This window comes from Zosterops lateralis (genome assembly GCF_965231275.1).
Source record: "Zosterops lateralis genome assembly, chromosome: 7".
NCBI classification, from domain to species: domain Eukaryota; kingdom Metazoa; phylum Chordata; class Aves; order Passeriformes; family Zosteropidae; genus Zosterops; species Zosterops lateralis.
Window position 1 is genome coordinate 10044330 of NC_139767.1, and position 17656 is coordinate 10061985.

At 39.1% G+C, this 17656-nt stretch overlaps 1 protein-coding gene across 3 annotated transcripts in view; it reads right to left on the reverse strand.

The window, feature by feature from the left end:
• HECW2 (HECT, C2 and WW domain containing E3 ubiquitin protein ligase 2) overlaps positions 1-17656 on the reverse strand; it is a gene marked incomplete at its 5' end in the record, with an annotated part of 104491 nt that overhangs the window by 24786 nt on the left and 62049 nt on the right. For all 3 annotated transcript variants that reach the window (XM_083864782.1, XM_083864783.1, XM_083864784.1), the window contains 7 exons: positions 200-313; positions 2325-2445; positions 5879-5988; positions 7772-7855; positions 10615-10711; positions 11725-11827; positions 14552-14686. In XM_083864782.1, coding sequence (XP_083720908.1) covers positions 200-313; positions 2325-2445; positions 5879-5988; positions 7772-7855; positions 10615-10711; positions 11725-11827; positions 14552-14686 — 764 coding nt within the window. The remainder of the gene's footprint in view (positions 1-199; positions 314-2324; positions 2446-5878; positions 5989-7771; positions 7856-10614; positions 10712-11724; positions 11828-14551; positions 14687-17656) is intronic.

Genomic DNA, 17656 nt, shown 5'->3' on the forward strand with positions numbered 1-17656 from the left:
ACATAAGCATTCACATTACTTCTGCAAAGGCAGGATATGTTACATTGCAAAATGCTTAAGAAGCCAACTTGAACAGCTGTGTGTTTTAGGCTCATATATGTGACATTTCCTCTTTTCACTCAAGTGCAACAAGTTTGGTGAGAAAGGAGCTGCAAGTCACTGAGTTCTCAGACCACAAATACTTCCTTGTTCTACTCACCCTTCTTCCCCAACGAACGTAACATAGAGTTTATTTCTCTGCAGGTCTTTTCTTGAGTAGCCCATGATCTGGTTAAAGGCATCTTCTAGCAAGTGATCTCTCCTGATGATTAACCTGAATGGCAAAATTATTTTGAATAATTACAGCAATTTGTGAACATGAACCACATTTGGAAACATCTATTTACACCGCAAGATAGTAACAGGGTGATTTCAGAAATACCTGTTTCTGCTGGATAATTTTATCCAGATCAGGAAGCTCCTGTTAGTCTATCTCCTCCCACGCTCTCCCTTAGGTTTCAATAAAATGTCCCTTGTACAGAAAAGAGTAGTTTTGTTTTGTCTACTTAGTTCTTCCTTAAATTAAAGTCTTAAGGAGAAAAGTCCTGAAGCTGGCATTTTCATTAAGTCTGAAATCCTTTTGTAAAGCTGGGCCCCTAAGTGAGTTTTACTGTGAGCAGGAATGTAATCTTGTCCATAAAAATCAATCACTTAACACAGAAAAAGAGAAAACCATGGAAAATCACAGTATGGTAAACCCAGAAACACACATCCCTACATTATCTTTGAGTGTGTGATGGTACTAAAAGACTAGAAGGAATGGCAATTATTTGTACAAAACCCCACTGAAACATCCCACGTGAAAACACAATGTACCTTCTGAAAGAAAAATTGTGAAAATGAGGAAGTGTCATAAAGATCTAAAATAAGAGGTGAAAGAATCCTCCTTACTTAAACATTCCGTCCTTTTCCAAAAAAACGTGTTTAGTTTCCTGAAACTTCGGTTGCTTTATATTCAAATACTGCCTCCTGTGTGTGCCTGAGACAGCAGCTGAACCCAGCCCAGCCTCCTGCAGAGGCCCTGCAGAGCTCAGTGACTGCACTGACCCATCCTGCCCAGGACACGCAAGGGGAGAGCCCAGGAACTGAGCAGGTACCTGGGCAGCAGTGGAGCTGTGTTGGGCCTTGCTTTGAACAGGTCAGCTCTGTTGCCTGGGAAAGCAACCCAGAGAAAACTTCCATTCACACGTCAAAGTACAGCTTAAAAATCTACAGTGTGATTGTAAATAGATCAGGGAAGAAAGGACAGGGAAAAAAGGGTTTAAGAAATGGAACAGATATTACAGGGAGTGAATGCTCCCCACCAGTTATTTGCCTAAGCATTCGGGACAAAGCTTGCATAGATAAGGCTTTAACTGTTTATGATTTCATTATATTCTAGGTAGACACTGCTCAACCTTTGCGTCTTAAGACTTGTCTAAACAATACCATTTTAATCCCATTTCAGTTTTGCAAAACTTGCAACGAGCTCACAGGAATGAAGTCTGAGCTTTGCACAGATTTCTGCAAAATAAGAGAAGTGACTGGCTGAAGGAAATTTAAAAAAAAACCCATAACCAAAACCGAATAGAAAACCCCCTTTTTATAACAGAGGAAATGATTAAATCATGTTCTAGTGCCTCATGGCTATGAGTTTGATAACTGGCACAAGACTTGGTAATTTACAAAATTTTCAAAGTATCTTGTGAGGACAATCCTTATATATAACACCATGTAATCACATGATTAGCAAATAAATGAAGGAGGAAAGACCTCACTCTAAGCACTCTAGCATTCTGTGCTAAATATAGTGGTGCTAAAATAAAAATATTAGTAGTTTTTTAAGGCAATTCTTAGAATTTAGTAAGATTTAATGTATGAATCCTCTTTGCTAAAGAGAACTGTGGTATCAGGGCAGGCAACAATGTACAAAAGATAGGCCGATCTAATTTTTTTTAGTGAAAAAGATACAAGAAAATACATCTGTCTATATCATAGCACTTGCTATAATGGAAGAATTCAGGTGCCTCCTGTTCTGCAGGCCTCTTCCCAAAGCTCTTTTTGGCACCACATTGGTAATACTGTCTGTACAAAAACATAGTTGGAGGAAGCGCAGAGGTGCTCAGAACTTGCTGTATCCTCTGCTATGAATCACATGCTGGCACTGTCTTTTATCACAGGTTTTACATTCCCAGAAATGCCTGGGTAACCATAACATCTGCATTCCTTCTAATGGGGAGAAGGAGGCACGAGGCAAGGCAAGCTGCCTGAAAAGAAATCCAGTTTCATGAGTTGTTTCAACGTACTTCAATTTCCCTGGGCCTTGTCCATATCCTTTAGTCTCCAACTTCCTGTAGAAATTCCTCAGCTTGGCTTCAAAATCTCTTTTGTAGGGAGCTGGAGCTCGGGCATTGGCACGCTGAGTACCTGCAGGGAGCAAGGAGCAAAGAATGAGCTGTGGTGAACTGATGGATGTCCCATCTGCTACTGGAAAGCCTCCTGAACAGCAAAAGCTATGCATGGCATGTCTTTGGTTTAGTCACCTTTATAAAGAGTAAAAGCTGCATATATTCAAATCTGCTCTGCATCCAAGACTTTTTGGTTGCTCACTTCCAATAGTATCATCTTTCAAAAGTAAATCTTAAAAGAGCAAATCTAGGTCAATGCGAAAGATGGATTAAAAAAACAGCACAAACAACCAGAAAGACTTTTTGTTTTTCAAGTACACTTTATGTCTAACCTTTATAAAAGTTCATACGATAAATGTTCTATTCTGGTTTTAATATTATCAGGAAAATAACAACTCAGAAATGAAGCATAAACAGACTGGACTCTGCATTGCCCCTGCTGACTACACCAAGAGGAAGGAAAACATTTGGAAATTCCTTAGTAGAATTCTTTCCCTGGGGAAGTAACAAGGAAGAAAAACATAGGAAGAATAAAAAGACTACCAAATTTAAGTTTGTGGAACTTCTAATCTGTGGCTGCAAAAACATACATGGCGGTCATGTAAGTGAATTTAATTTTGAAAAAATGTTTTTGAGGGTCAATTTCTTAGAAGCAAGGAGTGATGAGATCTGTACACCAAAAAAAAAAAAAAAAAAAAGGCATACCTTACAACTGCATGTACAAGTCCAGTATATACAAATTAGGTGTTCAGTCTGATCTATTCTGAAAATGGCTACCAGTAGGACTTCCACTGCCTCCCAGGATAAATTATTTCCACCGATTTGACTGTGAGGCAGGGTGCCAAGGAGGCAGTTCAACTCCTTCCCTGTGTGACTGTGTAGATATCCCACACAAAAAATTCAGAGGATGTGTGTAAAATTTCTCATGCCCTGAAGTACACGTAAGTTGCCAACTAATTCTCTGGAACTAGTGGTCACCTCTAATGCACTGAAAGCACAAACAGTTTAGCAGCACTGTTATGCAGTGTTCTGTCTTTTAACTCAGTTCCTCATGCAAGTTCACTTCTGGCTCCTGGCATGAAACTAAGGCATCACAGAAACATTGATTGTTACTGTGGGGGAAGGCATGGAAACGTGAGGTTTCAGGTAATAAAAGAGAGGAGGTGCATCCGCTCAGCCTGTGGGCAGAACACAGGGGAAGGAGAGCAGCCACAAAAGCCCATGGGTCTGCAGAATAGGCGACAGAGCATCCTGCGGAAGTGGGGCTGGAAGGAGCTGCAGCATCTATATCTGCAGAGATCAGAGGCACAGCAGTGAGCTCACCAACAACACTAAATAGCATTTAACAGGTCTTTAAAAGACCTGTCTGACCAGAAAGACACTTGGCATTTGTTCCAGGCTTGAAGTGAAATGTGGGAGGAATAGTAAATATCATGGAATCTGCAGGGCTCCATAAGGAACATGAAGGACCCCTCTGGACAAATAGATCATGGTCATTGATTCACCCATAGTGGTTTTCCCCTTCTACTGAGAGCACCGAGAGCTTCTAAACATACACTCGGCTGAAATCTCCTGAAAACTTACAGAAACTGTAAACAGCCTGTTAACTATCGGCCTTTTCTCTCTCTTGTTTGTTTTGGTTTGGGTCAAAGTATGTAGAAAAATGCAGTCACCAGAAAAAGGCAACAAAAATATACTTTAATGTTAACCCCTGAAGGAAGCTGGATTTTTTTTTTGAAGGGTACCACAAAACATGAATCTGATAACACATTACTTCATGGTTCAGAAATCAGCATCATAATATTCTGTCAGCACATGACAAGTCCTCACTGCAAATCAGATGCATGTGCCAAGAAATTCCTGGGCAATTATAGTGATTACTTCCGCCTTGGGAACAAAAGATGTTAATGGAAGAGCTAAAAACCACCAGTGATGTGATAATCATACTTGATTTTCAAAGAGGTTATATTCTGAAGCAGATATAAAGAGTAGCTTCATGACTATTCATCTTTCCCAAAAGAGAAAGTACAAGGGATTGTGGCTGATCTGAACAATGGATCCTTAAAACCCCACCTCGTGCAGTGCAGCACAGCCAGCTTAGCTGAGGAGAAAACACAGAGCCTCCATAGAAACATGGGCTATTTACAATTTCTCATCAAAAAAGTCATTTGTACACCAACACAAACATGCATGCTTGCAGACTGACAGGGAGATTCAATGGTCTCTCTATATTTTTCTATGAGCCAGAAGAGAGATTACAATTTTAGGGAGAATGAGACTAAAACCATCACTGTTCATTCTCTACTATCTGCTGCTACTGTGACTAAATGAGAATATCACATGTTCTAAAACTGAATTTTGAAATGACTTTGTTGGAATGAAGCCATCCCCAGCATGCTTTGGTGCATGTACCAGTGATTAAGGAATCTTAACTCTGGAAGCTAAAACTAGTTGTATTTATAACAGACTGCCAGGTTTGCAGTTGGAAGTAAGATGCATACATGCAGATTTCATCATTCCCTTCTTTTTGATAAAGGTAATCAGTTATATCTAAACCATATACATACTGAAAGTATTAATAAATGTGAATATTGTATTTCACTGCTTCCCAGAATGCCATATGATCATTAAAGTCTTCAGATAGTTTCTTCAGAGAGATCTTACAGAGCTCCTTTGTCCAACAGCAGGAAAAGCTACCACATGTTTATGAATGCATTTAATCTTGTTCCATGAAAAGGCAAAGCTTTTTATTATTGTGGAATGGGAAATGCCCATGAAAATCACAGTTCTTTTTCTGATAAAATCTTCTTATTGTATGGAAGTACCTAGAGTTGCTTGCACCCTAAATGTTCTCTATCTCTCTATACTTTTGTTATCAAATTTGTAGAAATCCCCTTAAGCCACTCCCGATTTATCTATTATCTTGAGGAAACTAAGCACAGCAACATCTATCAACATGGCCTTCAAATGGAATTTGTCATACTTGCAATAATTTAGTTCTGATCTGCAACTTAGTTAGGATCTGAAATATCAGTTTCATTCCATTCTGAAATGAATATCCAGACAGCTGCAATATGCTATGTTTTGAACTCATGTTAAAGTGTAACAAGCTCATTGCCCCAGAGCCCCACGACATTGCCATTTTAATGTACAGTTATTAGATCCATGCTTTTAATTCTCCAGGCATCAGGATGCTGGCATGAGCAGTCACTTAGTTGTTTCACATCAGTGAGAAACAAGTCTGAATGTTTTTTTACAAGTCAGAACAAAATCACAGCCCCTGAAGTTGTAATACACCCAGCAAAGCATCTTGTGAGCCCAAGGCAAAGGTCTGATAGTCAAATGCAATTGTACTTGTTGGTTTGCTCAAAAATAGTTCTAGACCTTTGCCTTATCAAGGATGAGAAGTGGTTTCATCGAGCCCCTGCAGAAGCTTGGCCTGACCAACTCACCTGGAGAGTTCTGAGGCGAAGACACGGGCGAGCCTCGCGGGGACTGGCAATAACTTGGATGAAGTAAGGCATGTGGCGGCACATATGACATTATCTCCTCCTCAAACAAGCTGGCAAAAAGGAGCAAAGAAGAAAGAATACTTTTATTTGAATAAATGGCAGGTTTCAATTTCCAGGGATAAATCTCTAGTTATTAGCCTGCTTTCTTTGGTAGTCATTTACCTATTTCCACTGTGCACACTTAAGAGTGCTACAAAATATTTTATTGCCATTTCCTCAAGCAGATTTCGAAAATACTGGAAGGCAGTAACTGCTATTTGGGTATTTGTCCTCGAGGTTAAAATATAGTTAATCACCCTTGAAAATTCATGGGCCTCCCTCTTTTTTTTTCTTTTTTTTTTTTTTTTCCCATGTTCTCATTACAAAGGGCTCAATAACATTATTCAGAAACATTCTAAGCTTCCAGGAGTAAGAATCACATCTAAACTTGTTAAGTGTATTGACTGGTAAGCTTGTTAGCATAACATTTTGTTTAATAACACCCCTGCTGAACCAAGTATCACATCTAACCTGTTCCAGCTGAGTTACTTCATGCTTCATTATTATGGATACACAACTTTTTAGGTGAAAAAACCCAAACATTTTGCAGCCTAATCACTGCATCTCTGTGTGTGTGTCTATGTATGCAGGTACACATTAAAATTTCAGTCTTTTCCCAAATTTGATTCAAGTAAATCAAAAAAGGGACAGAATATCCAATATCAGAATGGATCTGGTATCAAAAGGTATTTTGAATGTGAAACATGACACAAATAAACTGCTGCAATATGTAAAAATTGTTTTCAAAATTGAGCTACGGAAAGAACTGCAAGCCAATCTTATACTACCCAATTCAAATAAAAGATGTTTCTTACTAAGTCTGTTCACCAAACAAATATCTAGACTCTTTTTTACATGATTTTTTTTTAACAGGTCCTTTTTGACAGTTCTTTTTGCAGTCCTGGCCATGTGATGTTTTCCTCCAAATTACACATAAAAATCTTTAAAGCTTTTTAAGAAACAATATTTATTTTTCAAAAATGCCCAAACATAGACTTAAAATGAGATTTTTTTAAATAGCTGTAATAACTTGGAGGTTTACGGACCAGAAAGGACTATCATTATGCAACCTGGCCTCAAAATACAACCACTAATGTCAATTCTATTTCACTAGATTCAATTTTAAAGGTACACATGAATTTCTTGATGCATTTTTACAGTGGATGAGAGCACAGCATCATGATAAAAGGGTTTAATTTTAGCAAAAAATCTGCCTGATTAACTCCAAGCTATTATTGGAGTTAATAGCTTAAGTGAAAACTAGTAAAGAATCAGCTTCCCATTCCCTACTGACTTTAGTAAAGGGGACAATGCTTGACAGCACAGTGAAGAGGCAAGTGAGACATTAAGTCATTAAAAAACCTCTCAATTATGTGCCTTTACAAACAGGCTCTTCCCAAAGCACAGAACCAAACAGATGCATTCTAAAAGTAGCACAAGGCACATTGTTGAATAAAGATCTGAGCAGTATCACCTTTTTAAGCATCAGGGCTGGATGCAACAGGACAATTAGAGGTGGCCTAGGCAAACCCATATAAATCACAAGCACAGTGCTCTTGCATTTGCCTTTCCTATTCCATCATCCTATGAAAAGTGCAACCTTCAGTTACCATCCAGAATTGAACATGATGAAAATAAAACCTGGGCCTTGAGCTGTAGCACTCCCAGCTGCAAGTCCAGGGAGTGAAGGGGAAATGATGGGTGACACCATCAGCACACACTGCTCCCTGAAAGCTCCTCAGCAATTGCCACAGCATGTTGCACACATGCTGCATGGGCAGCAGCAGTGCCTACCTGAGTAACATGACAAGGTCTGCATCACTGGATAAACGCACCAGCCCAGGTGTTCCCTCTGTCCGGATGAACTGGATCTTCTCCCTGCATAAGCAAAAAAAGGCTTTCAAAATACCTTTTGCAAAGAAGGCATCAACGTGTAGAACAGCAACAAGAAAAAGTACAGAGTGTATCAGAAACCTCTGGGTTATGCTTTTCCCTACTTTTTTCCCTGCCACACCAAGTCTGTGTAAGCAGTAAAATATTACAACCAAAAAGCCTAATTTGTTCTAAGGAAGGATGCTCCCATTGCCCTGATGTCTTCAGTGCTCATGCTCTTGGCAGGGTTAGGGTTAGACCACTTTACATCAGTGCCCAAATGGCAAGGCTGGAGGAAACAAATGGTGGATTACAAAACATACGTTAGCATTCAGTGGGCAGCAACACCAGAAACCAGAAGGACATTTTCTGGGTTAACTAATATATGCAGCCTTCCAAATGAATGCAATCCATGACTTTCTGGGGTTACCAGGGAGAGTTTTTATTTCAGTGATATGTTTTAATTATATAGTATATGTCTTTTACCTTCGTTTAAGATATAAATTCTATTTAATGTATAACATGTGCCTTTGCCTGAAGCCTTTTACATTATTTAGCAGCCTCTCAGTTTTACCTGCAGTGGCTTGGAAGAAAATTTAATCTTGGCAATGTGCCTAATAAAGATATGATAAGTATAATGTTTTCACTCCACCATGAAACTTCTGAACAGCCATTTTCTACATGTAGTATAATTTCATTTTATATTTTAATAGACTCTCAACTTCTTATCTCTTCTTTCTTTAAGGGAATGAGAAAATATTTTAGACAGAAAATGTCAGAGATCTTTTCAAATTATCTTTGTTCTCTTCCACTGGCCAAATACTGATTTTCCTCCTCACCTATGTAATACAATAATATTAATAATAATAGTATCATTATCATTCCACTTTAACTGCACCAAGGTCTCAGAGGAAGAGATTACTGGCAGTTGTACTAATCACTATACAAAATAATATTATACAAAGAATTCAAACTGAAGGATTTCAGATTGTAATTTATCAAGTGTTACAGCAATGAGTTGCTTAGTCTCACAGACATGGATTCCAACAATTTGTCAGATCAGGATCTTAAAAGACTATCCAGGCAAAATAAAACTGGGATCTTTATAAAAGTGAAAATGTTACTGAAGCATCAGTTTTAGAAGGATATAGGAGAGGTATAATGGAAGATGATTTACCTTAATCAAATTACTAACTTCAAATACTAAAATTAGAATGGAATCATTCAGTTTTTCTGACCAGTCTCATTTAATGTAAAATAAAAGCATATTTATTAAAATCTCCAATCATTCTGCTGAAGCAAGTCAGTTAAAGCATATATATCTCCAGTCTCCTTCCAAAGAAAATGTACCGAAGAACATATAATTTCAAGGAAACTAGGAGGTGCAGAAAACAGTATCTTTTATCCTCTGATCTTCCATTTTTGTTCTGAAACCCATCTTTTCTTGAGAAAGTCAGTTTGTGGGAAATTATGAATCTGTAAACACGAAGCAAGGTTCTACTAGAAGCAGAATCGGGGAATACCAACAAGCTTTGTGAACAATTTGAACTCTAATTTGTTAAAAACCCCACAACACATATGAAGAAAACACACTGATTGTTATCAGACTAAAGGAAATCAAGCACCCTGGGAAAAAGAGTATGAAGCAATAAAATTAAAGGCAACCAGAAATTGTTTGTACACTACTTCTCAGCAGATTTCAAACCAAGCCTGGTGGGACAAACTTGCCTATAGTGACATGGGCACAACTGTTTTGACATGCTGAGAACTGTAGATTTCTGCTGTATTTTCCAGAGAACTTGTATTCTGCTAGTATGTTGTTTCAGGTTTGGCAGGCAGGGTTTCTTCAGAAGGTAAACCACATCTTTAACACAGAAGTCACCTGACAAGAATTGTTATTCTACACACGGGGAAACTGCAAAACAGGGCACTTTGTTGAATTTTGCGATCTTGCAGGACACAGAGGAAAAGGGCTCAATAAGCAACACAGAACAGGAAAAAAAAAGAGTACCAGTGCTGGCTGCCATGCCAGCTAGTGTGGGTAGGCCTCTGGAACACAGCACTGCACAGGAGAGACTGCCAACAATCAAACCAGCATTTTTTAAATTTAGTGTTCAAGGAAGAATAGATACATCCATTTCAGTTCTGGTCACTGCTGCTATCCAAGCTGCCAGTGTTTCCATTTCCAAGTCTAAACATGTGAGGGAGGTATAACAACCACACAACAAAAACCATCCTTCCTCAGATCTTGTTGCACTGTGCAAAAATCTGTAGCTGCCCTATTTTGTACATTCTGGAGAGACATCGAAAATTCTGACTGATGTAAGATTACCACCTGACGTCATGAGGTCAGGACAGCCTTTCTGAAAATGTGCTTTGTGAAGATAAGGACAACCCCAAATGCCATTCTGCCTCATACTCCCAGCTGTACACATACCCAAATGAATGGGCACATTTGCTGTGCCATCCAGCTGTCTTGGCCCATTAGGAAGACATCAGAAAATCTCTTATGCCAGTTGTTCCAAACATTTTCTTGTAGGTACTTTTATTTGATAATAAAACATTACCTCTCTTCTCCTCAACCTCATTACAGGCTGTTACACAGAAATACAGTAAACAACTATTTCCCACAGCTTTATGAATATATTTGAATGCACCAGAAGTCTACAATCTGTTATGTTCCACTGCTAATTAATGAAAGTAGCTAATTGTAATTAGCATTTTTTTACTGAAATGGGAGTAGCAAACTACACTAATTTTCTTACCTGAGTGAATGATTCCTGGTAAGATCTGGCTGACGCTCTTGTAGAATTTCAAAGATATTGGGCTGCCGCAAAAATGCAACTATCTTGTCATTGTAAGCTGAAAACATTAACAAAAATATCATGCTGAAACAAGGTGATCCCAAAACAAAGGATGCCATTCCTTCTGAGCCTTCAACAATAATGACATACTTCATCTTCACAATTCTAAGTTTAGAAGTATTGGGTAAATGCTTTTGTATGTAAGGCTACCAATTGCATTGTCTTGTAAGGAACACACTTCTTGATTATGAACCAAATCTCATTGTGAAATATCCTTTACACTGCTAACAGCTATAATTCTGTTAGCAACTTCTATTATATTTTAGCACTCACACTCTTAGCTAAGGTCAAACCAGAATATTCATTGTTAGAATAAAGTTGCAGGGACCTTGGTTTTCACTGCACTGAAATGTATTCTCAAACATTAAGCAGCCATTGGAAACACCCGTATCAAATCCTCATTAATGGCTGAGCTTGCAAAGCATGCACACCATGTCCATGGCAAGGGGGAGGATTTAAATGGACAGAGGTTTTCAAGTAAACATGCCACAGTACAAAGAGCCAGTTATAGTTAATCAGATTAATTTATCTTGATTTAGCACAATATGACAGCTGTTAGGTTTAATAAGCTACATTCTGTATGTGGTGGCACAGAAGTCAGTAACTCTGTGTGTATGTAACTGAGAACAGAAGTTAAGCTAATGACTAATTCCAAGCTGATTAACACTTTCTGTAATTCTGCCAAAATGGATGCTCAGAAGTTGTGAAAAAAGAAAAAAGTTTTAAATCACTGGGAATATATGGAGCACAACTAGGACCCAATCGGACTCTCTGGCTGCAGTTCATCCAGTGAGCACACAGAGTATGTGAGCTAGGGAGCTAAAACAAATCAGTTATTTGGTTCTGCACACTTCCAGCTCTGAAGTTTCCAACTGAACAGTGGGGAAATGCTGATGGACAGAACAAATGGCACCTTCTACCCATCCCAAGCAAATGGAAACCCCAGCAGTGCACAGCACCATGACCCCTCAGGGATGGAGAACTCCAAGCAGAGGCTGGATGCTGACATACCCACTGGAACCACATCCTGGTACTGAGCTCTGCTGACTGTGTTAAATGTGCTGGATGGTCTTGGCAAAACTGGGGGTCCTGAATGACGGGAGTCCTCTCCGACCTGAAAATGTGCAAGTAACCACAGTGAGTGTCTCTGTGCCAGCACATGCACTCGGGCACAGAACAGTGAGAATTTATACAGCTTAAAACCAAGCACGCACACCAAGGCTTTGCTTGATCACCATCCCCAGTAACCACTACAGCAGGAAGCAGCTGTGCTGTCAGGGCAGGTACTAGCAAAACATTTTTTAGCATACAGGGCCCATTAACAGGAAGAATCAAAACTGATGCAAAATTTACTGCTATTTTTAAACAGTCTCATTCTGAAAAGAGACCAAAAAATTTAAACTGGGATACCTTTTTTAATATTGTAATTCAATTTTGGTTTTTGTAATTCATGGAATCTTTATCTATACAAAACATTCTGGAAACCAAATTCTGCTCCTCCATTAGCACCTCTATTACCACCGTGCCTGAATGGAGTTTCCCCTAAATTTGAAGTGGAAAAAAAGTTTGTGGCTGAAGCCTCAAAGGAGAATAAAGAAGAAGTTCACATTCAGGCAAGGCCAACGAGTCTAAAATTGATAAAAACACAGCTCCTAGAGTAATTCAGAAACAATGTTCTGTTTTTCTTGTATTCACCTTCTGGGCTTAAAAAAAATGCATGTGAACAATTTTTAGGGTAGAATCACAATATAAAATTGTTCCTAGAGGCATTTGTTATGTCAGAGCAACTGCTGCAGTTTACTGTGTGATGAGGTTTCAGACATTTCTTGGTATTCAGTATTTTATCTCTATAATACATTTGGTCAACCTCTTTTTCATCCTGCTGGACCTCTTTGTTTACTTCTCCATTTATCTGCCTACATGTAATGGTTAACATTTGAACTGCACTCCCAAGCTTCAAAGATCTCTAAAACATCTAACTGCAAAAGCTCAAATAATTATAAAAGATTGCTCTTAAATCCAATCTCTGATATCACAAAGCAGCAAAAGTCCCAAGATATCTCCCAAGACCTTTCTGCTCTCTCATAATACTCTCTCAGAAAAATGAAGAATTATTTCCTGTTAGGCAATGTGCTGGAAAAGGAATGCCATTATTATTAGCTCCAGCTTCACACTGCAGTTCAGCTTTAGCTAAAAAGGCATTCCTGACACTGGTTCATGTTTGCTTTAGAACATCCCTCTGTAAAGACTGGGTCAGTTGCTTCAAAACATCAAAGTTCATGGCAAGTTAAAGCCAAAGAAAGTATTTTGGTGTTTTGTTTTTTTTTTTTCATTAAGTACTCATCTTTTGCAAAAATGTACAGTTCCTTTATGCAAAAGCTTAAAAATAGGGGGGCAAAAGCAAATATGCAATATGCAATACATAAGCCCTAAAGTGCAGAGGAAAAACTGGTGTTCAGGTTAATACATATGCAAAAAGAACATCATTGCATCATTAATCCTAGAATGGTATTGTATTGAATTGCCATGCTTGAGATTCCTATCTGGAATTATACCTCAATTCAAGTTACAATCATAACAATATCAAGGAAACACTTCTAAAATTGCATGTAGAAGCATGGTTTAATGAATTTCATGTATCTAGGTGAAGTGGGAGATTTTGACAGTAAGCAGTACTATGTATAGTCAATATATATGATCATGTCTTGTTGGATAAACTATACTTATTTTGCAGCATTGACAACTTCAGCAGCATGGTTGGCTGTTTTAAGTGCAGAGCTACTAGATGCTGTAAAGAGATAATTTGGCTGCATATTGGGTAAAGTCAAGAAAAAAAGTTTTTTCTGCTCTGCTACAAATCACAATACTTGCTTTACCCTATTCAAGATCTAAATAGCTATATGAAGGCAGTTCTAGCTTTCTTGCCTTATACACATCACCAAATTGCTATTTAAAACCATTTGCAAAATATACCTGACCACGTTCACACAGGATGTGGCAAGATATGCAGCCAGTGCTGTGGCACTTGCTGCAGCTCAGTGGAAGGCCTGTTGGAGAAGTGGCAGACGATTCATGTTTGCTCTGAAACAGAGGTCTGGCAGACCTTCATCTACCACAAGACTGAGCTAAGAAAAGGATAAATCAGAGCATTTCTCTTGCTATTCTGAATTGTATTGCCTTTAATTCCTGGCATGCAATAGCCCTCTTGTGAAAAGGCAACCTACAGCCAACAGTATGGAGGCTTTTAAATAAAGTACAACTGAAGTCCAAGTCACTGCACATACACAAGGTTACAAGTGTAAGTGACAACAACAATATGGGGACAGCCAGGGAAAACAGTGTACGACAACAACAAAATAGTATTTTCCAAGTGTTTCTGATCAGAAAGTAGAGATGAAATACATATTCGAAGGCATGTAACAGTCTGATAAAGCTGTATGTGGTATGATTTTTTTATACTTCATGAGAAAGTTGCAGAACTAGATGTACAGTCACACATGCAACTTTTCCCCCCTCTTATTTTGCACAGTTGTGTACGAACACACTCAGCAGACACTATGCTGGACAATACACATTTTTGTCAGTGAAAGACTAGATAGAGGAATCAGTCATCTGTAATCAGATGCTCCCCTGTGGTTAAGTGGGGTTACTGCGAATTCAAAATAAGAAAAACTCTGTATTTTTCCTCTGAATTCATACATGTTAAAAGCATCAACATCTCGCAGAAAAAACAATAAATCCTTACAGCTGACTGCTGCAGTGTTACAGAAGCACGATGCTCCCCCCCACACGGAATGGTGTGACAGAGGATGTGTCTGGAGGCCCGGAGCCCACTCACCTCCCCGGCGCTGTGGCTGCGCTGCCGAGTCAGGTGCTGCCGGTGCACCAGGGCGCTGGTGGGGCGGCTGCTCTGCAGGGGCAGCCGCGGGTCGATGAACGTCGTGGTGCGCGAGTTGTGGTCGACAAAGAAAGCCTGCAGAGGGACACAGAGCACAGAGTTCTTCACCAGTACTTTATTAATTATGTCTGAGGTTAATGCCTATTGGGGATCTAGGTTTCAGTCAGCCAGGAGGGGCTGTGGAAAATCTGTTACTGTGGCTTGCATTTCCCTTCTGCAGAAGGAGGATAACACTCCTCCATCGCACCAAAGGGATGAATTGTTTAACGCCTTACTTTGTTCGTGTCTAGAAAGTCCTTTGAAATTCTCATCTGACAAGCATCGGAAGTGGGAAGCTTTATTATGACTGCCAAGAAGAGAAGACTTGAATATTTAATAAAAGTAATCCTGGTGAAGTCTCCTTTTCATCCCCTAATAAGAATCTTAAAAGGTGGCAATTAGCTGGCAAACCCATTACCTTTTGTGAAGTATTTACCATATAATTATGAACACAATTGGCTGTATATATGCCTACTGTATGCTTGCATCCAGTGATGAAATATGATTACAGACCAACAGGCATTTTTGCCATATTCCTGCTACAACTATTCTAAGTTTGCTGACCTTTCTTTCTAAAAACCAGAACAAAATGCAAAAAAAAAAAAAAACCCAAAAAAACCCTAAAGCACCATTCCAAACAAAACAAAACAAAAAAAGACCTCTGAAAACAAAAAAGAAAGGTCAGCCAAGATCACAAAGATGATGGCAACAAAAAAATTTAAATCAGACAATTGATGAGAACAACCACATATTGGTCAGTCAACCATTTGCTGAAAACAAGGTCACAGGAACACGTATCCTGGAAAATTAAAACCTTCTAAAATGCTACCCAATTTGAACCAAAAAGGTTTCTAAGCCCTGAAATTTAAACTTTTTGCAGCACCAGTGTTGCACTTGGAAACCACCACTATTCTATTTCAACACACTCCACGTTTTCTGTCACAATACTGGAAACATGTGGAAGTGGCAAAAAAAAAAAAATCTTTGTTTTGAGCAGGAGAATTACAGGAAAGTGACATCTGGTTCGAGTAATCAAAGAATCTGGACCAGCAGGAAGGTGGTCAGGGACTGCGGGAGCCATTTCTGTGTTTGGCTACCAGTGAGGTACTTTGACCACAGTTCCACAAACAATTTATTCCTGTGGTGTCAGCAAAAGAAACATTCTCATCTTTCCCCCTCCTGACCACTTGTTTCATCCCCTGTGTGCCCTTCCTGCCTTGTGCTGGCACAAGTGTTTTTGTAGCCATGCAGTGAACCCATCGGGGGAGCTGGTCCAGGCTAAAATTATTCTTTTTGTCTCTCTCCCTCCTGCCTCCTCTAACCTCAGTCAGCTCACCAGGGATGAGAGGAGAGGAGAGCAGAACCACTCTTCTGGCAGCAACACCGGCGTCTAGTATTCATGGAATCATTGTTTCAGACTGCTTGGAAAAACCAAACGAGAGAAAATGCAATTCTTCTGACAGCTGCGAAGGTAGGTAGACAAACCAGTGTGCCATGCTATACAGCACCTAAAAGCCATTATGGACTGTGGTGGGAGAAAATGTTCATACTTCATTTCCCAAGGAAGGAGAAGCATATGCAGAGACACCACAGACCCTGCAACTGTGGCAGTTCTGGAGCAAAAATTGTTCCAGAAAACAGCACCAGGCTCCTACAGCCCCTGTACCTGTAGCTTGTGTTTACAAGGAAGGAATCCCATCACCTGAGCAGTAAAAACCTTGCTCTGACCATCTGACATAGTCACAGATATGCAAGTGAAACTGTTTCACAGTTCAAACACTGTAAAGTGTATTCAAAAAAGGTAATTTTAATTGCTACATCTGAGCCTGATGCAGGACTTGTTCACCTTTACAAACAATGATACCACCCTGCAGTGCAAGTATACAGATTAGAGAATACAAAACCAGTGAGAAAGAATGAAAACCATCATGAAATTTATATTTGAGGCTTGGCAGATGACTGGAAGAGACTGCTGGAACAGCCAGTCTTTCTGAAAATTTTGCTCCTGATTGGTAAGATCTACTTTACTAGCAAGTGGTTGGTTTGGGGGTTTTTAAAGTCCTTCTATTTTATCTAGTCCGTATACATTTATAAGATGTAAAGCACTTTCAGCAAAACACAGGTTGATTTCATTAAGTCAACATCATATTGTAAATCATGTATTAAAAAAATCCTGATTCAATATAGGAGGTAGTACCACCTAGAGCTGCATCACTCGGTACTGAGTTAATGCAGCACTCTAGTATTGCATGCAGTGTTCCATAGCATTCTATTTAAATAACAACTCAGTTCAGACGTGAAGATAAAGACAATCAGACCTTATTAAATATGTATGGTTGCAGGCCAGCAAGTAGTAGCCTACATTAAAACAAAACATAAATTAGCACTTTGAAGCTCTGATGAAGAAAACCATTGGAGCTTCAATGCTTCGGGCTAATCTGGCCACTGGCACACATCTCAAAATACAGTGTGGTTGACAATCTCCTTTCAAAAAAATTCCTCTCATAACTCCTGCCTAGCTATAATCCATAAATTTACAATGCTTGAAGACACTGACATAAAATAGGTAGTGCCAAAACTATATTTAACCTATTAAATATGACTAGTTGCTTTATTTATTCTTCCACTTGAAATCTATGAAGCTTGCTAACATACCTTTTCTTCCCATTGAAGACTTCAGTAATCAATTGCTATGATTTCTTTAGTTGTAGACAGAAAAACCAAAAATGTCCTCTAATAACTTCTATGTATTTGTACATCTTGCAGAGATCTAATTAAAAAGCACAAAGACTTGGATCTGGCTTTAAAATTTGGACATGTCCTTACACCCACTGCACAAATGAACTTATTTGTACAATGTCTGTATGCAGATGGACACAGCAAGGCAGAATCTCAAAGTTCAGCTCAGGGGCCTATTAAGCCTATATAATGCTTCCTGCTACCACATTTTCCAATGGCTTTCTGCCTCCCTGTGGTTCATGATTGATGAAGGATCATCTGTAATGC